Source organism: Synchiropus splendidus, chromosome 4, assembly GCF_027744825.2.
Source record: "Synchiropus splendidus isolate RoL2022-P1 chromosome 4, RoL_Sspl_1.0, whole genome shotgun sequence".
NCBI lineage: Eukaryota > Metazoa > Chordata > Actinopteri > Syngnathiformes > Callionymidae > Synchiropus > Synchiropus splendidus.
In genome coordinates, this window is record NC_071337.1 from 19,069,879 (window position 1) to 19,096,203 (window position 26,325).

The 26,325-nt window shown below is 42.7% G+C and overlaps 2 protein-coding genes across 3 annotated transcripts in view; one reads left to right on the forward strand and one right to left on the reverse strand.

Moving 5' to 3' along the window:
- The window catches only part of LOC128757933 (transcription factor ETV6-like), a 40,716-nt gene extending 38,600 nt beyond the window's left edge, over positions 1–2,116 (reverse strand). Inside the window, exons 1-2 of one of the 2 annotated variants that reach the window (XM_053863578.1) lie at positions 1,937–2,116; positions 1,775–1,871 (exon numbers count right to left, since the gene is read on the reverse strand). In XM_053863578.1, coding sequence (XP_053719553.1) covers positions 1,775–1,806 — 32 coding nt within the window. In that variant the 5' untranslated portion in view covers positions 1,807–1,871; positions 1,937–2,116. Of the gene's footprint in view, positions 1–1,774; positions 1,875–1,936 lie in introns of both variants that reach the window. The other variant, XM_053863577.1, reaches the window with a different exon arrangement.
- The window catches only part of LOC128757932 (synapsin-3-like), an 80,796-nt gene that overhangs the window by 954 nt on the left and 53,517 nt on the right, over positions 1–26,325 (forward strand). Inside the window, exons 2-4 of the mRNA XM_053863576.1 lie at positions 9,146–9,599; positions 12,778–12,835; positions 23,545–23,636. Coding sequence (XP_053719551.1) covers positions 9,184–9,599; positions 12,778–12,835; positions 23,545–23,636 — 566 coding nt within the window. The 5' untranslated portion in view covers positions 9,146–9,183. The remainder of the gene's footprint in view (positions 1–9,145; positions 9,600–12,777; positions 12,836–23,544; positions 23,637–26,325) is intronic.

The following is a 26,325-nucleotide window of genomic DNA, read 5'->3' on the forward strand; positions in this document are numbered from 1 at the left end:
ATAATAATTACGTTGGTGGTCGGCATGGAGGTCAGATTGTGGGGTAACCCTGAATCAATGTCCGGATTCTACCCAGCACTTCAGCAGCATAGGGGGCCCCGACACAGGGATTTCACCCATGACTCCAACTTTTAAGGTAGATCTTAAATGGACTTTAAGGAGGACCGCGAAGGATGTACAATTCGCCTGGCTTTTGTGTTCTCTGTTGGCATCCCACACCTCCATCGAACTCACCCCCTATGTTGGGGAAAATCCTGAGGAGAACCCTGAATGCGTTTACTATTGATGATATGAAACATCTGTCTTAGCAAAGTAGTTGTTTCCTTGAACGCAGCCATTTGTGTCACAATCCAAACACTGAACTTACTGACTGTGCAGGACCAAAAATGTCGGCACTTTGCCTTTCGGACGTCCCTGGGAACTGCTTATTGACCTTTAAACACCACATCTCTCATGTCTGCGTGTTACTTTACGCCCTGGTGCATGAAACTGTTATGCATGTGAACGGCGCTGTATGATAAATTGACACAAAATTCTTGTTGTGTGTTGCCCTTTTAATTTTGGGCATGGCATACCGGCCTGCAAGTTATTGACAGGAAGAAGCGTGTTTTTTTGTGATGGAATCTTTGGAAATGCATTTCTGTTGAGAGTTTTTTCAAGACATGTTTCATAATAAGGAAAATTGTTGCTATGTTTGCGAGATTTGGAGTGGCCCTTCTGCTCTATGGATGGGGACTTATTAAAAATTCACATGGGGTGGAAACCGTTTGACATAAGATGACATTCAAGTGCTTCAGGGAGGTATGCACAGCTTACGCTCCCAATCTCGGGAGGAACAAGTGTTTCTTAGCCATTGAAACAATGTGTTCGACGGTTACTTTACTTTTGAAGCATTTTCCTGAGAGAATGCATTTTAATGGTGTTTCCATTGGCTTGGAGAGGAGCTGTTAAGCTTTTAAACTCCTTAAAGCAATTTTCAAGCTGTCATGGGAATCTTGGTGTCGGGGCTGTTGGGCTGTGCAAGGAAAAATGAAGGCACCTGCCAAATAAGAGAATTCAGGTCAAGGGAAGCTCGTCTCTTAAAACGTGCTCAGGTTTTGCATTTTTTTGCCTGTGCTTGCAGGGTATTTACTCTGTTGATGGTGACAAATATTACTTCACAGCGCTAAAATAATTCCATGAAATATTAATCAGGCAATCAGGAAGCAGACGCGACTGTTCCCCTCCGTCGCTAAGCTAGTCACCCGCTGCCGCTCCCCCTAGCAACACGAGGGGTTGGACGCTAATGATCCCTCGGTTTTTTAGCCAAAATGATTAATCTAGGCATCGTCTCTTTCTCATGTTTGCTCCTCATCAACTGAGGAGCATAGTTTGGAGATTAAATGCAGATTCTAGCCTGGATCAACGTAATGTTTCGAAAGGATCCCTTTGTTGGCATTTGGACTGAAATGTATTGATGTGTGCGTCGCAGCAGATCAATTGATTGCTTTCTTCGCTGAGTGCTGCACTTATTAGCTGCCGAATCAAACCGCCTATCGTCATGTTATTTCCGAAGCTGTCAGGTTTCATGGGAACTTATTTCCAGGAGTGTTCCTGTTTGAGGGAGCTGTCTTCCGTTATACCTGTCTCCTCATTACGTTCGCTGTGGTGGCTTTGTTGTCTGTCTGTCAGTGTGATGAGTCAAAAAGTGCAACACAAAGTGGCGGCGCAGAGTGGATGAGGGAAGGTTATTTTTAAAAACTGCTCTGATGAATACTGGAGAAGTTTGCAGTACCTTGGGGTTCTGCTGCTGCCTTCGACACACATTTTCCCTCAAGGGACTTTCTTGGATCTTTCTTCACCTCGTTCCTCTGCCGGTTTTACAGGTTCTGCTTCTGAGAAGAATCAAATGCATCACGATGGTCCAGTGGCAGTGTTTCCCTTAAATAATACTCACAGTTTTAAGAACATCAATGTTGACAGGTGCCAGAGTTGTGAAAGTTTTGCCATCTGAGATTCTGTTTTTCCGAGCGGTGGTGGAATGCTAATTTCAACATCTTGTACTAGGTGCTCTCCTATATGAGAAGCTTTGACATCTGTGAGAGATTCATAGTAAAACTGTTAAAGGTGTCTGCAGGCTTGGTGTCTTGGCTGCTGTTATATACGTCACTTGAAAGATGAGCCGAACTAGTGTGTTCTAATAGGTTGTGATGCATCGCAGAGTTGCCTCCTGACTCACTATGACAATGCATAAGATCAAAGCTTCCTTTTCATTTGAACTATAACAGTTAGCAATGAACCTCTTTCTTTTCTTTCATCAGACGTTCAGAGGGACAATGAAATACAGCAGCTTGAGGGAAGAGGAATGGCACCCTTTCTTTTCCCAGCTCAACTGCTGATCTCACACATAAAGTTCTCTTTGCTGGAAGAATGGCATTGAACACTCATCCTATTATAAGTGTGAAAGATGGATGATGAACGGGCTTCCTGACCAGTGACTCTGATGCCATTCAATTGTGAAATGCAGCTTCGGGATCCAAGCAGTAAAACTTACTGGCTAGGACGTTGAAAAAGATGCCCCACTACTCATGTCTTTACTCTGCCTGGTACAAAACGGTTAATGGAGCGTTTTGCTAGATGCTGTTATCCCCTTAACGCACAAGCGCTTTTTCTCTTATTGCAACATCAAACATGTTGTTAATGGTTGTTGCAGAAGCAGGCGAAAGCTCATGGGTGGGTTGTTGAACATACAAACAATCTCACTGATGCAGTGAGAGTGCAAAAATTGTTAGCTTTTCTTCGTGTCGTAGCAACTACAGTTGGAGTGGCTCCAGACTTTCTTGTCCTTGGAAGCCTTCAGTTCCCTTGTGTAGAAAGGGTGTTCCTAGGTTACTTGAGACATAATATGTAATAAATAAACTTGTGATTTTTTTTTTTTTTGGTAAAATCTCTTTTGACATTTTTATTTTGTCCACTCATCACAGGGTGGCGTACGTATTGAGGATATTCATATGTTTGTACATCAAAACAGACCAACACAAGGGCTTTTTAGTGGTTTGAATTTGGTGGTGTTCTGTAGGTCCGTTTGGATTCTTGAGATACCTCCACTGATTCTCTTTGGCTGCATATGGTCAGGTGAGATGCAGCAGTTACAACATGCAGACACTTTGACTTCATTTAAAACAACCGAATCACTGTAAAAAAGTACACAGTTTAAGGTCTCAAAATGTGTTGTCAATATATATATGGGATTGCTCCAAGACACTAAACAGACGGAAAACTCGAAAACTAAAAAGAAAAAAATAATAATAAAAAGACTCAGCAGCTTATATCAGGAATGGTATGGGGTGGAGCCACAGTGCATTACTTAGTGCATTACTACAGTGTCAGGTAGCCAGGACGATACATATCATCTCAATGCCTCTTTTGACAGTTAATTCATCTGCCAAAAGAGGAATAAAAGGAGCATAAAGATGAATTGAGTGGACAATGTTCGTATTACCGACTATTGTTATTCTCAATTTTGGTGTATTCAATTAGATGAATAGTTGACTTGAAAAAAAACAAGATGAAATACTTCCCTAAAAGGAAGCAAGAGTAGTGACTCTTCTTGGCCTTTTTAAGACATCCGCCACCATGTTGGACTATAGCTGTGTGATCAGGTAATGCGCGGTGTATAAATTTGATCTTCCAAACCTCTGAGTAAACAGTGCGGATGCTAATGTGGCATCTGCGGCAAGAAGTGCGCTGAGGTCACAGGCCGGTGACTCGGCTGTATCTCCCTGCCTGCGCTTCTCTCTGCGTGAAGTCGCTGAGTGTTCCCCTGCAGCCGAGTTCTCCCACTCAGCACTCGAAGCAAACAAGTCACTTTATACTTCCTTACATGAATCTGAGTGCTGAAGTGCAGCGCCCTCATCAGAGTTAGTTTGCAGCTGTCAGATGTAACAGGATGCAGACGGTTCATTAAAGACATCATTACGTCGGAGTTTAACCCCGGCTTGTTAGAAGCTGCAACAATGAGATGAAAGTCCTTGACACACAGTGATGATGAGTCATCACCATCATCATCTCTGAGCTCCACTACAAGGCCTTAGGTAAATTTCCAGGCAACAGCAGAAACAGTGAGGCATGGCAGTCTGCTAAGCCCCATTGTTGTAAACAGGGACGAAGAGTTGAAGATGATGAGGATGAACTCGCTGGGCCAAGATGCCCAAAGAGAAAATCATGATGAAATAAGCCTTCTACCTCGGTTTGCCCGACTATTTTATTTATTTATGACTAATTTTATTACAAATTTACAAAAGTCAACTTAACTTTATCGATGCAAGAATATAAACAACACAGTTTTTCCTCAATGCGGTATCATACATCACATCAACTACAGCCAAACATCTTAAACTCTTATTTATGCCGGAAGACTAGCTAGTCTTTGTGATCTGCTCTCTCTTCTACTTCCACTGTTCACTGACAGATAGGTTCATATACTATCGAAATCAAGACTGAACTCTGTGGGCACAAGTTCATCATCAGTCAGTGGTTCTGTGATGTCACATTCCAAGTTTGTTGTATGTTGTTTTAGTCGTGAGCTCCTTTAGTGAAGAAATCATTCATTTGATTATGAAAGTTAGGCGCTCTTTCCGCAGTCTCGCCTTTCGGGGTTTGTGACACACTTATGCATTTCCAAACACTTACACATTTGCCTCTTGGCTGTTCTGTTGAGCCTGTGTCTGGTAAAAAGCACTGCGGGAAACTCAGAATTACTAAAGGGGGAAAAACAAAATGGCGGTTTAAAGCTTTAAATTTCAGATTAACTTCATTTACATTTACTTGACCAGCCCTAGTTAATTACCTGGCTAACATTTCGACTCTCAGGATAGTGTCATTTGTAAGTGACTGTAATGCACATATCGATGTAAATGCCCTCCAAAATACATTGATAGCAATAGAATATAGGTCATATCTGCTCAGCTTTTCATTGCGAGTGACTCGGAAAGAGAAGACTGGAAACCAGTGTGTCAGAGAGGCAGCTCATGGAGAATATATAGAGATTTTCTGTATGAGCTGTCTTTTTATTTTTCAGTCACAGCAATACTGTTCTGCCTGCCATTCATATGAGATTTTATTTCAGTTTTAGACATTAGATTTTGCACCTTGTGGGTCTGTGTTCATCACAAGTTCATTTTTTAGCCAGTTACTGACTGCGTTTGCGCCTTTGGTTTGCAGTTGCACTGATACTGCGTTTATTTTGTCTCAGTACATCCTTCGACAGGTGTTTTGAGTGTGTCCTTAAAAATACCATGAATAAATTCATACATTTTTTTTGACATTGTGATAATATTATATTTTTTTGCATACAATAATCATAAGATTAACATGTTGAAGGTAATTTAATATTTAAACATGATGAGCATTATTTTATCATCATTATTTTTGCATTTTCTTGGAAATATTGAGAGGATGTGACACTGCATAACACTTTGGTCCTGTGGATAGCGTGCAAATATATGTGGTCTCGCAGAGTCAGATTTCAGTCAATTTCAGAGTGAAAGTTGGAAGATTATTAAATCTCCTCTCAGTTGCTGTCATTTCTGTCCTTGAATTATTGATTGCTGTTATTAAAAATAGTCAATCAATCAAGAGCCAGCGAAATCCCACAAGTGTAGTCTCTTAAAAGAACTCGGAAGCAAAGCTAGAGGAGGGTTGGAATCATCGTGGGAAACGTGCCAGCGTCTTAAATATAGTCATTCTTAAACACACCCACGGACAGATCCTGTAGTGTGGAAGCTTCTGCAGGTTTCCTCTGTGCAGCCTCATCCTTCAGTGGCACCTCAGTGCTCTGAGCTGGGCAGCAGTGATGAGAACAAACCATTTACCAGGCGTCTGTGTGTTTAAAAGCGTGATAAAGGAATATGGTGATGTGTCGAGGTGGTTGGTTCTAAAACATGGCACTCATGATACCGTCGGCACCAACACACACACAGACACAAACACAGACATTCAAGGGGTTTGTATCCTGCTATCCATGAAGAATCCACTCCAGTTCAGAGACAGTTCAAATGCTGCCATCCTCTCCGCCACTCAGCATCAGCCGCCCTCATCATGTGCAGACACTTTTCCAGGCCGTCGTGACTCTCCTGAGTTGGTCCTCCTCCCTCTCTGTGTCCCTCACCCCCACAGTGTTATAGCATACTCTTCTTGATTGTGTTCCACTCTCCACTGAGTAAATGTCCTGGTGTAGTGCTGAAGCTCCTGAAGCATTAGCGCACATTCGTGACCAGCCATGGGTTAAGTATAAAATTACACTAGTTTGTGGGAAAGGTTGCTTCGAAGGAAGCAAGCCGTGCGTTCAGGATTACACTTTTAGCCTTCACTTTTATCCTCAGTGCTAGTTTCGTAGAGAGGCAGAAACACAGCGCACTTGTAAATGAGTCCTGGCAGGAGCTCAGCTGTGTTTTGGACTTCTTGTTGTGGCTGTCAAGAACTGTTACTCTTCGCCCAAACCATCTGCCTCTTCTGCCCAAATGCGTACTTTGCTCTATGTCCTCCACCTCTAGAATCAGATGGTCTTCCAAGTGCCAAATAAAATGACACTGTATATTTTTGTGTGTCATGCAAACGGACAGTTTTTTATGTACACGACTGGGATTCAGCATGTATGCATACATTTGGGGCTATAATAGAGCTAAAAATCAAAATACAGCTAGTATTTGTGATGCTTCTCTGCACAATCCATGGCAGCCTGAGCAGTTCCCCTCTCCTCCGGGTGATGAATTCACACAGTCTCAGCACAGGAAAGAGAGTGTGAGAACAGAATGGTGAGATGTCGTTCACTCCTTCTTAAAATGAAATACTGCGTCTAGGAAGTCATCGATTGTAGCTGCAAGAGTCTTGACGCAGCGATGACTTGAGCATGGACATGTGCAATTCAGCACATTTGTATGTCCTGACCTGCTTCCCATCACTTCAACGAAGATTGCTGATTCGTCAGGATATACGATTCCTTGAATCTATTTATCCACATAGTTGGGGGTTGCTGGACTCTTGTTGCTCATCCAACACTGCACCAAACAGACCTCAAGTAGACATCATCATGAATAATACACAAACATCCATGTCATTCACCTCTAAGCTCAAAGCCAACTATCTCATTAGACACAACATTTTAGCTAGTGGTGGAGATGAGAGGCGTAACCTACACTGCCTGGTAGATTTTATTTTATTTTATTTATTTATTATTATTTTATGTTATTTATTTAATAATAATTTTATTTCGACTAATTTTCATTTCATTTTTCTCCGTATCTGTATAAAACAGTCCCAAATAATAATAATAATAATAATAATAATAATAATTCAAGTGCACCCTTTGAAATGTAATGTTTTTATTTCTTAAAAAAAATAGAAACATAAAAAAATGCATTTAGACTCTCAGTTTACAAAACTACCAACATAAAAGAAACACTTTTATGTTGGTGGTTGTGGTTCATACTGTCCCACCATGGACAAGTAATTCAACAATCTGGCTCGTCCACCTTGTTGTGCTCACCTTGCACAACTCCTGAAAGAAAATGAATCCATTTTACATACAATATGTAGAATATTGTCTCCAGCTTCTTGTTGAGTGGGAATCTGACATATTGTAGTTGTAATAGCATTATCAATAGTAACCTCATAAACAAGGACATTCTTTGTTGCAAAAACAACGTTCCTTTCAAGACAAAGTTGAGTTTACTCCTGGGTTATTCCCATCCCAAACTGCAAAACACAAAACTCAACAAATGCTTGGGTCTGAAGAGGTTACTAATAAACTTCAAGTGTAAATAAAGGTTTGAATTGAAACGTCAGACCGTTAGCTACGGAGCAAGTATTTGGCGTTGCAGGTCAGATAAGGAACACAAGATCATTCTGCTGTGAAGGTGTGTGGGGAAGTGAGAGCCTCAGGTTTAAAAACAATGCGAGGTTGCTGTTGTTTGCTCCCACTGTGAGTGTGTGTGGGAGGATGAAGTGCCAAATCATGAGTGCGAAGTGTGCACAGAGTTTGTTGCAGAGTTGGTGTATCAATAGAATGGACAATGTGACCTCTACCATCCGTATGATCTCCTCAATTCATCAGATCATCGACACGCATTAATCGTTTGCGACCTAATATTGTCATATTGTTCAGCCCTGGGCCTCTTTACGTTGCTGCTGTCCCTGCAACCTGATATCACTTAAAGAGGTGCCCAGATTTTTTCTTGATATATTGAGCTCATCACAACACATTTTACACACGTAACAATCCCTGCTCAGATCCGACTCCAGAGCAAGAAACAAAGCCACGCTTCATTTATGACTTTGAAGTTACAATTTGTTCACCCTGAAGAGGCTTTCCCCCAATTTCATCGTTCTTGCTCTGCTGCTGTTTGACGGTCCATCTGTTTGAGAGTGTGTTATATAACGGCTTCCTTTCACCCGCCGGGATGTATTTTCTCGACGGGCAAATGAGCTGAGCTCATCGCGGCAGCTTCGCATCATCATCGCTGCGTCACACGATTTTCCTGAGGTCTTTCTGTCCCACCCTGCCCGGGTAATCTCATGGAAATTAGCGTGAGCCGATTTCAAGGTGGTATTTTTAGCATGTTGCTTTGTTCGCTTTGACGAGGAGCACTCCTCCAATGAGCTTATATTCTTCCTGAACTTTCGCAATCCGGCTCAATGCGGCACTTCTCAGCTGATTTGATGAAATTTGGTAAATATTGCTTCGAAGCTGGAGCGGCATGAGCTGGAGGGATGGAGAATGGAAGTCAGAGATGTAGGCTGGACGAAGAGTGAAGGTGCAGGGGGAAGAGGTCGCAAAATTTCAAGGTCAATCATCCAGACAAATGGACGATCGAGCACTGAGGAGTGGAAGGGAGAACTACCCAAGATGAGATGTTCAGTTTTCTATTGGCAGGGACTAGAAAGGACACAATCACATGTTGAGATCAGAAGAGTAAATCATGTGGAGAATCTTGTGGACAGAATTAGGGAGGCCAGACTCAGATAGGGATATGGAGAGGAGAGGTGTGGCCTGGAAGGAAGAGCTAGTCGGGATTAGATGGAGGAGATGGGTAATGTTCAACAGCCCTTGCTAACGTGCCACAATACTGAAAATGTTTATCACAATATGTGTGTATGTATTGTGCAGGAACTCAGGACCCCTCTCCGACCCAGCAGTCCGCCATCATGAACTACCTGCGTCGGCGCCTGTCAGACAGTAGCTTTGTAGCGAACCTTCCCAACGGCTATATGATGGACCTCCAGAGGCCGACCCCGCCGGGCTCATCCACCTCTTCCCCGGCGTCCCCGGCCACCGAGCGACGACAACCCCCGAGCATTCCAATACAGACCCAGGGTACTGCTCCCAGCCCAGCTCCCGGCCCAGCTCCCGGCCCAGCTCCGGCTGGCGGCAGCTTCCTGAGCTCCTTTTCCAGCGTGGTGAAGAGCGCACAGATGGCCCAGAACGTGGCGGCGGCAGCCCACGCCAAGTCTGCTGCGGCAACATCTGCTGACGGAGCATCAGCGGGGAACAGTCAGCCCTCTAAGCCTGTCGTTCGTAAACCCAAAATCTTGCTGGTCATAGATGACGCACACACAGACTGGTGAGTCCATACTACGTTCTGATAATGTTGAGTGGCAAACACAGAAGTAACAATATGGTTATTATTTAAAGAAAAGACAAAATACAGACATGAGAGAAGAAGTAAAAAAGTCGAGCAAAATGTTCTTCTCGTGACATTTAGGGAAAAATAATGAATAAGAAATTAAATTGATGGTTTTAAAAGTATAAATAACATATAATAATGATAGTCAAGTAATAAAAAAGAAATAAATTGATAGATACAATGAAAGGCCATAATAATAAAACAAATCCATAATTCTTCGGTCCATCTTATTTTAACGTCTCAGTGTTTTTAGTCACGGTTGGTTTTCAGTCTTAACGGCAACTGCTGCTCTCATCTGCATCCTCCACTCTTGCTCTTGCTACAGCCGTAGTCATGGGAACCAGTCATCTGCTCTAAAGTTGACAGAACTATAAATTAGCTGTAATGAGAGCGGATCAAATTACCCAGTGGCGCATGCGGGCTGCCATCGATCGCTTCTTCTTCCTTTCCACGCTTTTATTTCAATCTCCTGCTATGTAATCTATCTACTATAGCTCTTCCTGTTAACTTGGTTATCAGTTTTTTCTTCTTCGGTGCTTCTCTTGCGTTTTATTTCCGCCTTCTTGAGCGACATTGTACTGCCTTGGTGCACCACGAAGTGGCGCTGTAGCCCAACAGAAGCCCAGGCACTTCCTCCCCTTTCATTTCCTATTGGCCACTGCGACTCAAGCCTCCTCGCTTTCGCGCATATCCTCTTCACGTTTTCCTTTATCACAGCGGACAGACTGTCATACTATTTTATTTCCATGGACATTTTTCATCCAGCATGTCCACAGTGTCTCCATGTGTCCAAACAATGCACGTGTCCGTTTGACTCCAAACTTTTTTTTCACAGCTGCGGTGTGCTCAGTCTGACCAGCAGATGGTGCTGCGGACCGCTACAGTGAGGACGTTGCATTTAGTGATGCGTCTGTTGAACAATTGAAACTTGAAACTATGTCCATAGGGTCTAAGGCAGGGCTCTGAAAATGTGGGAGCAGGTTTTTGTTCCAGCCAATCACATTTTCACCTTTGAGGTGTCTGAAGATTGATATCAATAGATAACACCTGACACCTGACTGGTTAACCAATGTGTGCTTGTTTGGCTGGAACTAAAACTTCCACCCACAGTGGCCCCTTATTGGATCAGTTTGACACCTCAAGGTGCCCTGCAAAGTTATCTCTTTATCATCAGCTCTGCCAACAGTTCGGTGGCGTAAGCGAACACTGATGGAAAACTGCTTCTTATGGTCCAAGGGATGCTGCAAAGTGGAGAGTCCTTGAGAGTTCAAACCCACTGTGGTGCACTGCCTTTCACTGAATAACCATCTTTGCCTGACGCAGCTCATGTTTAGGTCCTCACCAACTGCTTCCCTTTCTAAAACCTCCAACCCTTCCAGTTCAGTGGCTGCGTCTCACACCCCACAACCTGCAGGAAGTGCACGACGGCAGTTCAACAGTTAAAGGCGGTCTGACCTTGTGAGACAAGTGCAGCTTGTAAAAAAGAGAAATATTTGGCTGCTGCTTTGGCAACGTGTCAGTGTCATGGTGTTGACTTTTGCTGTCACCGTGTTTGCTCAAAGGGCTGAAAGAAACCTGCCTGTTCGGCGCCGGCTTTCTTCAGCGTGATGTTTTGGGGTTATGATATAAAAATAATGTCTGTCCATGACAAGGTTTTCTACAGTTTCATCACACAGTGCAAGGAACCCGTCAATGTGTTAGTTCGGGGGTGACCACGGGGTTGAATCCCCCTCTAGATTCCAGCTGAGAGGACGGGGTGTCTGGGGAAACGGCGCCCCGTCCTGTCCTGCTTTGGCCTCAAGCAGTTACGGAAGGCACAATAGCGGCGGTAAGCTTGAGAGCATCCACAGCGCCACCAACCACCCCCTGCCTTGCCCCATGTCCTCTCTGCTCTCTGTCCAAGACGCTGTCAGTGTGTTTGCACTGCGGTGGCCGTGATGCCTGCATCTGACTACTCAATCCAACCTGGGAATCTGTTGACAACCTGTTGAGATCCCATGTTTTCTCTTAAAGATTGGCGGATCCTGGATCAGTGGTAGCAACTCCAACCCCTGCATGGATCTGTTATAGTCTTATCCTTGTGTATCACATGTATTAATGCACAGATCAGCCCAAACATTATGACCACTTGCCTTAACCATTCACTCACGCTATTAAACATTTGAACTTGGAGGTCATCATAGCAGTTCACATGTCCTCTTACTGCGTGTTTGTGTTTCCTCTGGGTACTCAGCTTTCCTCTCACAGTCCAAAAACATTCAGGGATAACTAATTTAAATCCATAGTAGTGAGTGTCGGAGTAGTTGTCTGTCCCTGTTTGACCTGTGATGGACGAAGGTGTCCCCCACCTCCTGCTGCTGGTACCTAGGATAGACTCTAGTGACCTGTGTGCCGATAGTGAGTACAAGGGTCAAAAAGTGTGAATGACAGCTATTCAGCCTTCTTCATCCTCCACCGCAGTGTTTTCAAGACAAAACTGCAAATAATAAAAGGTGTAAATGACACAAAAGGATAAAGGCCAACAATACATACATCTTACTGCAACAAAATACATATATATTTAAAAAAAAATGAGGAAATCCTAAGTACAGAAAAAGATAGTGATGAATTCAAGTGTAAGTCATAAGACATACAGGTTTTTATGCACTCTTATGTTTGGTCATGGGTGATGGAGGGCATCTTGTATGTAGGTCAGTCATAGAAGATTCTCGGTTTCCCAAATTACAGAGACCCGAAACTTTACAGTCTCAACAGCTGGAAAATGTTAACATCTATTCCAGCGAGCCTAATGGAGGTTAATAAACTGACTTTCCAGGGAGAGTGATGCACAAAAACGATCTTCCTTAGACTGGCGCGAGCTGGTCCAGTGTCCCTCCCGATCCCCAGCGGCGTGTCCCAGTAAGAAAAGACCCATGGCGCTTTTTTTCTTGGTCCTGCTTCTGCCCAAGGCTCTGGCACAGATTGTTTAATGAATGTGAAGAAGTGAAAGGTCAACAATGAGACCCCAAAGCTCTGGGATGCAACATGGCGGTTTAAAAATTCAAATACAAGTTATGTCTTGGCGCCTACGCTGTTTCTTTTATACTGGAACATTTCATCTTCTGTTTCTCCACAGGGCCAAATACTTCAGAGGCAAGAAGCTCAACGGAGAGTATGAAGTCCGTGTTGAACAGGTATGAAAGATTTTGTGTTCAATGTTGTTTGTGGGAACAAACCAGATACTCAAGTGCGTCTGTAAAAAGTTCAAATGACCTTGAGTCTTCTCCTCATCACTCTACCAACGTGATTCAAGCCTGACATGCTGAGCTCTGCTATATGCAGAGGTACAGGTATAGGAGCCCCACTGAACTGAAGTCCACTGTGGAGGCAAATATCAAAAAGCCTGGCAAGAGAAAAACATTATTAAAGTGCCTGGAAATGTTGATGTTGCAAAAAAGTGGAAAAAGGAAGACTAAAAGAAACAATAGTGTTGTCAATATAAAAGCTTAGATGTAAACTATCGCAGAAAATAAGACTTTCACGATTAAAAATAAATAATAGAGCTGTAAGAAGAACATCCTGAGACAACTACAGGAAAAAAAGAAGCTTTCGCAAAAACATTGATAAGGAAACATTGACTTAGAAATCCTGAGAAGGATGCAATGTTTTTCTTTTCTTTTAGCTAAAGTGCAAGTCAAAGTAGCCGTAAGCCATCTGTGAAAAGGTTTTTAAAGTGGATGGTCTTCACCTGTGGCTCTTCCCTCAGTGATGAAGTGCCCACTATACCACTCCCTCAATGTAAAGAGTGCACAAGCAGTGATCACTTTCCTACTCAAACTGAACCCTCATGTTTTACAGTCTGAACTTGAGTCTCATGTGGTTTCGGGAAGTGACACTAAATAAATAAGGCTCCCCGGTTTTCTTCAAAATGGTTCAAAAGTTGTCGTCTAGACACACGGCCCGTCAGCTGAAGTGATTTTACATCTGCGAGTCATTGTTGAGATGTGAAATGGAGAGGTGGTTTTATGAGAGAGGGAACCACAATAGCTGGACCGGTTGAATTTACAATCTGTTTGCTTTTCTCTCAACTCTTGTGGTCACATCCTCTTCTGAGACATGTTTGGCTTCAAAACTCTATTAAATCCCCTATTTCATGATACCAAAGACTTGACACATGATTTGCGAGCGGGTGAAGGAGTTGATTTCGCTTTGACATGAACCGCCACCGAAGCTCTGATGTCCACTGACCGACATCAATTTCCCCTCTGAGCGGACGCTAACAAGTCAGATGCTAATTGGCTGCAGCAGCCAGACACGTCGTGGGTCTCGGAAATGTGATAACTGTGGGAAAACGGTGAGCGGATGAAAAAACTCAAATTCAAATCCACATTTTGTTTTGCTTGAGACCAGTAAGGGGGGTGAGGCCTAACTGGATGCAGAACACAGAATAGAGACGCACTCATATTTCTGACTGCAAGAGAAGCGGTTGTCATTTTTTCAAAATACATCAGGAACTCAAACGCTTCCATTGGAACCAACTAGCAGTTTGTATCTGCGCTGGTCTTGACACGGTCTTGACTACAACACTGGTGGGAATTCTGGTGAATGCCAGCTGTACTGAAGCCTGTGTTATGCTTTTTAAGGGAATCAGGACAAGACTCTCTCCCGTAGGAGTGCTTGAATTAATACTTTCTATTTGTTGATGAAAAAAATATCTTAAATTCCTGAGTCACTTGGGCATTATTCTCTCTCTGACACTTCCTGCTGGGATGTTAATCTCCTAGTGGGTGGGTGAAGATAATTCTGCCCACCGACACCACTGATCTCTTATCCTGACACTCATGCTCACCACCGTCGCTCCGAACTCTGCTATTTTGTGTCAGTGTAGATTAGAGGATTACAGGTTTGCTTCCTTCAGTGGGTTGTCTGTGGACTAACGCTGCCAGGCCTTTGCTGTGTAGATCCACCTACTGAGTGGTTTGTGCTTTGAAACAGTGATGTCGTGGAGGAAAGAATGTGTGTGCTTCAATGACTAGATTGGTGTTCTTGAAGTGTGACTCACTGGTGATAGCCCACACCTGTGAGTCTGAGTCACAGTTCTGCTCAGATTCACTGCACACTCAAGAGTCTCCCCAGTGCTGAAGATGGCAACAGAATGAATAGAGGGAAGGATGTACTGTAGCCTTTGAGAGACAGATGGATAAGTACAACTTCCTTTGTCAGGTGTATTTGTGATCTTGTTGTTTTTGCTCATGGATTTCATCCTCATCTTGACGGCTTCACATATGGCTGAGAAGTGAAGAGGTCACTCTGAAGACGCTCTTACAAACCCTGTCCAGAGAGGTGCCGACCTAATCCTAGTGGTATATCAAGGGCAGACCAGGCAGAGTCCCGCAGTTTTCTGTCAGTACATCCTGATCATATTCAGGTGTTGGGATTAAAAATGTCTTAGACTAGTTGCTATACCATATTTATTTATATAGCACTTAAAAAAGCAATACAAGATCATCACCAAGTGCTGTTCGACTGTAAAATCAGGATAAAACAAAGATTGAAAACAATAAATGCATAAAATTAAAACAGGGCAGATACACTAAAAAAGACAAGACAGAATTAATTTATATTCATATCTAATGTTGTGGTTAAGACTGAGGCGAGACCAAGACTGAACTGAATACAGAATACAGAAGCTAAGTCTATTAGTCATGTAGACACATTCATTTCTGACTGCAAAAGAAACACTTGCCATTTTTTAAAAAATAAATCAAGAACAGCAACACTTTCATTAGAACTAGTTTTGTCTGTTTTCAGTTTGGTCTCGCCCTCCTCATTGGTCCTGGTCTGCGTATGCTCTGGTCTCAACATGGTCTTGACTACAACACTATCCAAACCTGCTGATGACAGAACTCCTCTTGCCTCCAGGAGCACGTGGAGGCAAGGTGTTGTTGAGCCACAGAATCACAACCTAGAATCTATTAAGCTGTCGGAAGTGGAACTTGTTGTTATGATGGGCTCCAGCTTTACCACTTTTAGAACAACAGTGGGTCAGTTTTTCCCAAAAATCTCCACTCTGCCCACTACCAACACAAAAGGCCTTCACCTCCAAAACCACAGTTTAAACAATTCTGGTAGTTTACGGTCAGAAGGCTGGGCTGCGAGGGAACACAGCAGGATCGGGACCGCACTGTGTTTTTATGTTGCACTTGTTGTTTCATGTTTGAAAGACAGAGGGTTTCTTCAGATTATGTGCTAAAATAAGGTGCGGCAGCTCGTGTTTTGATTACACAGAAGACAGAAAAAGCACGACTGAAGTCAGGTAACGATATCACATCAGTACAGTTGTGGGAAAACACTAGGGCTCTTCCCGTCTCCTTCTCTGTGAATGTGTTTTGAAGTTATACTTTGGTGGAGTAGCTATCCAAATATGTAGGCACTAGTTACGACAAGTCACTGTCTGTACTCAACACTTATTTGCAATTCTTCGACTCATATTTTAGCCAAGAAAATGTTCACCGCAATCTAGTAAAATGTTAAACTAAATAAAAATGAATAAATACATCCCCACTAAAATGACTTTCAGGAGGCTGTGTGCGTGGACGCAAGGCACCAGTTTCTCAGTGTTTGTTCGTCAAAGAGTGAAATTGGTTCCTTATTTGGACATCTGACACACCACGGTGTTTCAGACAGCACGTGGAAGTCCTCCTGAGAGCTGGACGTGAGAAGATTAACCTTTGTTAAAAATGAACTTTCTCAAAACTCTAGCCTTGTCCTCTTCAGCAAACACCATAAAAACACAATATGGGACTTCAATAGTGCTGTTGGCTCACAGCTAAAGTACCTGCCCATCACAGGCTGATCGGTTTTCTTTGCTAAGTCCTTCTGTGATTGCTGTGAGGAGCAGCTTGGATATGTTTTAGTTTTGTGTGATTGCTCTGATTGTTTCTGGCAAGAGGACAGAAGCTATGTTTACAACTTGACCGCTGACAAAAGGCACCTGAAGCGCCTCCAGTCTCGGTCACGTTTGTTCTAAAAATACTGGAAGAGATTCCAAATGTCAGGGGGTGTTTACTGACTCACATGGCAGCGTTTACACAAGCGCAGCGATAAATAAGTTGTCTGGAACCTTGAACTTTAATTCTGATGTGAGAGGTAAACATTTATCTTAATTTGCAGCGTGGGCTCATTTTAATACTTTAGGGTGGGTCAATAGCACTTGAGAGAGCGTGACAAGAAATAGTTACACAAATGTGGACAGTTGATGGACACTGATGTCATAGAATTTAATAAAGAAGTCACAAAAAATAAACATTTTTAGTTAGCTTACAGGTAGTTTGAGATCTGTGGCTAACAGTAACAGTAATTATTTTAGTTTGAAAACCCATATCACAATGGTTGTATTTATTTATTTATTTTCATGTTTCATTTGGCCTATATTTGCAGAACTTGAATACTGCTTCTGCACTCTTCATTTTTCCCAGACGGTGAAAAGGATCGGACAGGAGCACAAACATAAACAGGAGCACACAGATGATGAAGGACAAGGCAGGGCAGCAATTTGTTTTGTCTGGAGGAAAGCACCAGGAAGCTGCTCATAGTGTCAGGAGTGAATTGATGACAAAACTCCAAAACAAGCAGAGAACCAGAGGAAGACAGAAGACCAGGTTGGTTGTCAGAGTGGGGGATACCTTTCTTAACAGAACCTTGTCGCCTGCTCTTCAGTGAGAGTCTTGTACATAGATAGCCATAACAAGTGTTTTGTTGATAAGACAGACAGCCTGCCACCTTCTGGGAATGGTCTTTGATGGGACGGGTGTTAGCATGTAACGGTGGCCCCGAAGGGCAGAAGACAGCACAAAAGAGAAGTACGACCACAAACCAAAAAGCACATTTACAAAAACTGAATCACAAAATCAAAATTGCAAGCAACAACTGGCTTTGTAGCAGGTTCTTGCCCTCCTACGGTTTGCATCAACGTTATTGCGATTCCGTTTTCGTAATTGTGTTTCTATTTTGGGGCTTGCGATTTTGCTTATGTATTTGCGATTCCGTTTTTGTAAATGTATTTTAGTTTTGGAGTTTGCGATTTTGTTTTTGTAATTTCTATTTTGTTTTTGTAATTCCGATTCAGTTTTTGTAAATGTATTTTCGTTTTGGAGGTTGCAATTTTTTTTTCCACCGTAGTAACGTGTGTCGTGGTATAAATAAATAATGAAGAACCCAGGATAGTAGCTGAAACTGAATAAGGGCTCCAGATTGTCTTCAAGCAAGCAAAGATCTTGTTCAGGGACGTAATATGGCAAAGAGCCATGCACTTAGATTAGTGTTATACTCATGGAGCTGGTGTGAAAATATAAAGACGCAATGTGATTTTCTTTAGATTTTTTGTCCAACAACACAAATTCCTCGATCGGCTCCTCTTTTGGCAGGTAAAATCTTCATGAAATCCTCAAAGCCAGGTGACCTAGATCATTGAGAGCCGTGCCAAATCTGAATCTTAAACTAAAAAGTCACTCCGCACTGCTAAAAGGCCGCCTGAAGTTCAGCCCGAGATCTGTTTGAACCAAATCCCAAGCCGTCTGTCTCCCGCCCCTCGCTCCTCCTCCCAGGTCAGCTGAAGAGCATTAATTCCATCTGAATGCAGGTCAGCAGATGAGAAGAATCAGCCCTGGAAGGCAGTTGTCCCATGTATCACTTCCTGTTTTCCTTTCCCAGGGCAAAAGCTGCTCCAAGACAAGTGCCTGAATGTATTACGGCGATGGTAACCATGGCGCCGGGAATAAAACCCTCCTAGCTTCTGGGCCTGTGTCCCACACCAGTCGCTTCATCTATTACTGCTCAGTGAAAGCAGCCTGAAGCAGTCTTCTTATCCTAACCAGCCACTCCAACACAAGGATGTTGTGTTTGCTGGGATTAGTTTAAAAGGAGCAAAAATGCCTCTTTATCAGTCAACCAGTTTGTTTTCAATGTGTTTGGATCAAGACTGTGGTGCAATAGCTTCACAGACATGTTTGCAGTGGCGCGCTGAATTATAAGAGTCACGCAAAGGTCTGTTGTAGAGCTCCTCAAGTATTTGGTGAAAATCATTTCGTAACTTAACCGTCACTCACTCAAACCTCAATATAACACAACATCTCCCCATCTAACTGAGCTACATTACTTCAGCATGAAACCCACTGGCCACCAGAGATCAGTCTTGCTGTGGAGGTATCCAAAACAAGGCACAGTGGTGAGAGGAAGTGACTTTCCGAGATTATTCTTAACAACTCATGCCACCGTTGGCACTGAGCACAAACGGAGATAAATATTTTTGTGTCCACTCCGGGAAAATACAGCCCTCTGTGCTCCTCCCTGCCACAGCGCTTTGTGCAGGTCCACGTGTTTCACGATGAAGCGTGGATCTTTCTCTGTCATTCTCGTCCCACTCTCCTTGTCTTACAATCATTACCACAGGCGTTGAAATGTCCATGTTTTGTTCCACCAACTTTGATTATAATAAACAAGATGCTTAAACCCTTGGACTACGAATACATACAGGTCACCAGGGATTATTTAGATTCAGGGAGTAAAAGATGCGTTCGTTTTTCCAACTAGATTTATTATATACAACATTATGTTTTTGACTGTCTTATAATAGTTTAAATGGAAGAAAAGACAACTTAATAACATGGTTGAAACTCAAAAATTGTTTGAACAAGCAAACTGACATGATGTATTTCCACTATTTTACACATTTATGATAACATATTCTCACTTTTCTGCGACTAGATCAGAGCAACATCCAGACCAGTTTAGCAGATGTGGTTGGCCTGAGCTGCCTGGGTGGTTTTGTCACTCTTGCTTTCTGCTTTTGTGTTACACTCATGTTAAAAATCACAAAAAAACAACACTCCTAACTAGACTTTTTATGAACATAAGATCACTTTCTAAATGACTTAATAGCATCTTGCACTGACAGTCCTCTCTCTTCTCGTCTCACTCAGTGAACAAATCACTGCACCTGTGTGCATGAAACATTATAATAATTGTTTGTAATTGAAAATCTTTTTTTTTAACTGTTTAAATGTTCTTAATCGTACCAAACATGCAGGAGTTATACTGAGAAGCCTCTGTAACTCCCAACATGTCCATATAAATCTGCACTGTGTTGTGCAACTAACATATGAACCCTCTATGCACCGCCATCACAAAATAGTGACCTTGGTGACTTTGTGTTGAATGAACCATACTTTCAATGGCCTTTTGTCTTCCTTACCACAGTACTTCAATGCCCCATAGCAAATATACTACGTATGTATCCTCAAGTCACCGTCCTCTTCACGACACCATTTGTCAGTGAAAGGAGAGGATATTTTTATGCACAATGCATGTTCATGGAAACAAATCTGGATGCTGATCTGGGCTTCAGTTTGTGCAGCTCAAAGTTCAAGAATAAGACCCGTGTTGGGATGGATGACCATCATTCAACTCTCAAATACCTGCGGTCGTAGTCTCAGAAACACAAGCAGCCTTGGTCACGCTGGAGTCCACGATGCTGAACCTGCAGCCTGCTGAACATTTCACCTTTGTCCCGCGGGCCGACTCTTCAGCGGTGATGAGAGCGTGTGCAAATAACAGGATTTGGGCAGCATAATAGTCGATGATGTGTGTATTTAAACACATTCAATCATCCTCTTGCCAAAAGTACTGCGAACAGATGTTTCTGCCGGTGCTGGGAAAGAGAGAGGGAGAGAAGATAAATACAGACGATTGTTTGTGGGCATAGATATCAACGACTCTCTGGTGACGTCGGATGAAATTCTTTCTATAAATAGCACGTGTGTTTCCTTGTTACGTGGATTAAAGCCTGTCGCAGTGGGATTAACGTGTGAGATGATGGTCACTGTGGGAGAATGAATGCATGAAGCGGTTTTGCTTGAGTTGAGAGAAGGGTCAATCGCAGGATTAGCTTCCAGCCCCAACCACGTTGAGAAGGAACCGTTGCTGGTGGTGTGACAATTGAGGGGCAGAGTCCTCTCTCTAGTTGTTCCAACCATCTCCTCTTGTGCTAAAGTCAAACATGCCTGCATCTGTTTTTGAAACAGGATTGCGTGCAGTGTAGTCTTGGCAGATGAAGTGAGAGGAAAACGTACAGCGGCACCAAGTGCCTTTTGGGTAACCAGGTTGAGCGCTTGGGTGATGAGCATCTGCAGATGGCCCCCTGGTTTTTAGGGGTAGAGGCAAGATACCAGGTTAGTTTGGTGGTTCATTGTTGAAGCTACAAGATACTTTTCCTCTCAAATCGCAGACTACCACTGAACATTATACCACTCTTTCCAACCTGCTCCCAGACCTTGTTTGTTCAGGCCTTGGATGGCTCTCAGTAGAGTTCTCCTCACCCCATACTCTGCTCCCTACTCTCATCCATTCTCCAGATTTACAAAACACATGGCGACTAGCTGGGCACTCTCCTCTCAAGACAGTTCCAGGTACAGTCTCCAAGCTTCCCAGATGCTCCTCTTAGACTGAAGAAACAAATTCACTTCTTGACTTGAATTCTTGGAGTTGTGATCGTGCCTTTACACTGTAATTATTTTTCTGTTCACATCTGTGCAGCAGATCCGTGGGTTGAGGATGTCTGTGATTAAGTCAGCCATATTTATTTACCATGCGGAGTATAATCCAGTGACCCTCTGGCCAGCATCAGCCACGTGTGGAGCAAATGTTTGAGGCTTTACAAAGTTAAGGCCGTCGTTTGATGATGTTTGGAGTTTTCTTTGAAGCTAGAGATATAGTTAAAAAAAAAACACTTGTGCTGAGCGTCCGTGTTTGGCATCAACAACGCTCCAAGCCACTCTAAATAATCCTTTTTCATCCTTAAAAGTCAAAGTCACTCACACTTAAAAGGAGTCAGGCAGAGACTAGTTTTGCATGAAGACCCAAGACTGTTGTAATATGAGTTTATTTCCTGCAAAACAGTTATAATATGCCAACATCATTGAATCTTTTCTGCAATGTTGAAGTAAAATATCTACCTTTTGGCACAAGTGTGATGCTGTGTATAAGTATTTTCAAAAAACCTGAGCACAGGTGAGCAGTTCACAGGTGCACAAATAGTGACACTTATTGAGTGATTATTTATTGTCTTTTGTTTGCTAGAGTCAAACTTAAGTTCAAAGTATGACTTGCGTTAAAAATCTCCAACTGCTCGCTCCAGATTGGGACACAAAAAATAAAGCCAACTGAATGAATGAACACTCGACGAGCTAAAGCTAACAACAGCGCCCACATGTGGTTGCGTTACCGTCAAGTTAAGAGAGAACAAAATGGGCAGTATATGGATGTCTCTTGAAGTAGCACGAGCATGTATTAAATATGTGCATAATCTGTTGGCGTGCTGCGTGTTTTCATGGAACAATCAACAAGTCTCCCCCTGGATCCCATTCTCACGGAGCAGATTTCTGTCGCTTGAGGCATGAAGCATTTTCAGAGAGGCAAGCCAAGTGGTTCTCCCTCATTTGAGTCAGAGGATGCAGGATGGAAGGTGGAGATGTGAGGACCTGTGAATTAGCTCAGGAAAAGTGTCATTTAAGCTGCAGTGAAAATTTGCCTTGATGCAAATTTTTTTTTTTTCCCTAAATCTTTGCTTATTCATGTTATTATGCCATTTTTGTTACAAACATTTTGTAGAAATGACTCCAACTGGCATATGATAATTGACATTTTGCGGTTAAACATGGCTTGAGGACCAAGTTAAACGCATTTATGAAGTGGAAGAGAATCTTCTGATGAACCTGTAGAAGTGATTAACCGGTGGCAGGATGGCAGGAAAGATGCAGGTGGGGTAAAACAACCTTTCATGGCAGAGAGAGATCTGATGTCTGTCAAGGGCTTGCTTGTGTATGTGCCGACTTTCTCCTGCGGGAGGAAGTAAGGAAATCCTGCTGGGACGACGACGTATGGTTTCCATTATTCCGACACCACACACGTCCGCTCGCTTGTCATGGCTTCCCTCACTGCCGCATCGCTCCTCCGAGGTTTGGTGAGGTTCAGAAATCCCTGACGGACACTTTGACAGCAGACAACACAGCTTTAGGCCACTTTTCATTCCACTTGATGCAATATGGGCTGTGGTTTTAGATGTCAGTCCACCAGTTTAACATGACGGGAGTAAGCTACCATAGTGGTTTGGTGGTGTTCAGTATTTTAACAAATATTTTGAAGGTTTTCTCGTTCACTGGAATGGGCATCAGTACCGCACGACCGTGTGTTGTATGTGCTATCTAACACTGTACCCCATGGTCCTTATACAGCTTATTGCTGTCATTGACTTTTTAAACACACATTATATAGATATAATAGATGTAAGGCAGTAACAGCGGGTAAAAAAATCTCAATGACAAGCTTGACAGATGGATGCACTCTCTGAAATTCTCTGGAAATTGAGTTCAACTGATGCTAAATAGTGGATCTGGTGTTTGACTGTGCTCCGATACTGTAATTCGATGAATTCCTGATGAACTGAACACTCACTTCTATTCAACTGGCTCATTAGTTAAGTGGAGTCAGTGAGGTGCCCAACTGAGTTGTGTTGTTTTGAACTCAAAAGTCAGCTGTCTTCACTTCAACCAAACCCTCTTCATTCACCATGGTCTCCTCTCTACTTGGTTCTTAAATTGAGCGGCAGCCATCTTGTCTGTAATCTCCCGACCGCAACAACTGATTTTGTAAATGTAATTCACCTAGTCAAAGAAGATTTGGCTTCATTTCTGATTCAAAAATGTCAAGTCTGTGGTGGAAAACTCCCTGCAGATTTGGATTTCAGTGCAGAGGTCACGCATGGGGAAGTTTTGGATGGCTCGTATTTGGACTGGCGTCGTTTCCCTCGCTTAGAGGAGCTGAACTGTTTTCGTTCTGTCTTCTGCAGGCCGAGTTCTCTGAGATCAACTTGGCCTCCTACGTCAACTCGGGCTGCACTGTGGACATGCAGGTCAACAAATCTGGAACAAAAGTGGTCAGGTAAGAGCTCTGTTTCCTGCAGAGAGACAATTTCCGATATTGCTTTTGGACCAGACGTGATCGTTGTCCTGCTGAGTCCTGACCTGTAAAACACATCCGAGGCTGAGCAAAGCTGGAGGCCAAGTGTGACCCGGACTTATCAGCAAATGTTTTCATTATTCTAATCGGACAGATTCCTGTTGCGCAGAAACACACAGACTTCACAACATCACACTTGCCAGCGGAAGGTTGTGGATTAGGTTTAACAGGCCTGTTGATATACTAACTAGTAAGCATCGTTTCAGAGTCATTCTCTGTGGCACACATGTTGTGTATGAGAATGATTTGCTATCACTGCACGTAAAACAAAATCAACTCTGTAAACTAGCCAGTCTAAAACACACTTGCTACAATGAAAAACAGACAGAGGAAACCAACAACACCTGTAACAGACCAAAGCAAAGCCAACTTGGAGACATGTGAAATACACAAAAACTGTAAAGTTAAAAAATATTTGGGATGCTATGAATACTAAAACAGACCTGGTAAACTAGGAAGCTTTAAACAGACTTGGTTAAGCCAATGTGTGGAAAATAGACTTGTTAACTTACAAGTCTGGAATACAGTTGGTAAGCAAAGATGTATGAGGTCGCAATAGAAACTTTGGATATTATTATGGCAGGAATAAACCTAGGATGTAGACTTGTTTCACAAGTCTGAAGTTTTACATACTTATTACATACTTAGTGGTGCCGAAATTGACTTCTTCTTGTCGGTCTTTCTTGAATGCTAACAAGATAAAGCCTATTGTTTGACTCTTGGTGTCGGTCCATGCAGCAAAGTTCAGGAAAAGTGATGGCTATCCTGTTACTGCATGGCCATTAAGTAAACCTGTGCTATATTGGATTATATTGAAACATGCACAGTGATGTGGCAACCTGGACATATTTATCAGGACGCGGAAAAAAGCTTTTAAATCATAAATTTGAAACGGCATCTGATGATAAAAACCTGAAAGAATCGTGGTCCACAAATACATCATCAAAAGCTGGCAGCAAGGAGACATGCTGTAACTGCAGGCAGTTTTTTCACCAGTCTAAACCTTTGCATAATATGGTTCAGTTTGTTCCTGACAGTGGATAAATAATATTGACCTGTTAAAAAAAAGTGACCTCTGTTGGTGAATGGAGTAGGCATAAACAAGACATTGTGGGACGAGCCACGTACAAAGGTCACCCGAACTTGTTCACTCTTGCGAGACTCCCGAACAACGTGGTGCATTCATTATCCAACCATCAAAATAATTACTGTCTGCTTGTCACTTCAATAATGGAAATGAATGTGAAAGACGTTCGTTGATAATTATGTACTATTAAAGATCATTTTAAACAGGCCTGTTGCCACAGGAGGTCTGGGGTTGAAGAGGCTGTGTTTTAAAGGGTTTGTCTGAAAACTCTGTGTCTTGTTTGAGCACTTCCTCCCTACATCTGTCCACAATTTTTATTTAATACTTCGACGAAAAAGGAAAATGTCCATAAAAAAGTTGTGAATTTTGACCTCTGAACAGATGTCAAACACGTCAGACCACAGAACAAGACGCCATTATTGCAACATTGATATCATCTGAGTGAGGTACGACTCATGAATGAATGACTCTAGACAGCTTCTACGTGTTGTTCTTCCGTGCTTTACAGTCAGGCCCTTGGCTTGTCGCTCTCTTGCCAAACCTACAGTAGCAGCAGGCCGCTCTTCTTAAGTGGAAACTGTGGTCTGGCTGAGGTACGAACCACTGCAGCCAAGGGTCAAGATAAGCCACGTGGAAACATTCCTCTCCTCTCGTCCTCCTCCTCCTGAACAATGGATGGTAATTGTGTGCAGCTTTGGGTACTAGGACTGGTGCAACACCAACAAGAACAGCAATAATTCCAGAGAAATTCCATTCTCATTTTTTTCAAGTTTTGATATGCAGTTAAACTCTCAGGGATTCTGAGTGAGAGGATTTTTGGATCTCAGCAGATGAAGAAAGAGTTTGGCAAGGATGAGGGAGTCTTGACCCCCTTCACTGTCCTATAAGTGATGAGCAAAAGTTCATCCAAGCCTGATATGTGTGTGAACAGAACCGTATCACCAGCTATTAGCATGAGAACACCAGCAGGCAGCCGCGGTACCACCGAGCCGCTTGGCCATTTTTGGAAAAGTTCCTGGCAGCTCAGCAGATTCTCATCTGATTATTTTCCTTCTCTTACGGTTTCGTTTTCATTCTGGGAAGCTCCCAGATTGAATCATACCTTTCTGACTGTGACAATAAACACAACGTCAGGCTGCTCAGAGATTAGATAACCTTTCTGGAGACAGTGCAGTTGACCTTTTTTATATTGATGAAATTACTCTGTTTTGATTAGGACTTATGAAACAGTTTTTTTAATTTTGTTTTTCTGCTGTCGGCCTTTCCTCCGAGTTTCAAGTCTGCTGTCAGTTTTTTCAATATTTCTGTCTACTTCTTATGAAGGTATTTGTTCTTGAAGTACAGCTGTGTGGCTCTTTTTATTCATTTTAATCACCATGTATTAATTTGTTAGTTGTTTCGTTGCATACTATATTCAATTTATATTTATTACTTTAGGCAAAGTCCACTTGAAACATTTTCAATGTTTGTTATGTTGATTTTGGTTTCCCCATTATTTGCTCCACCTCTCACATCAATGTGTTT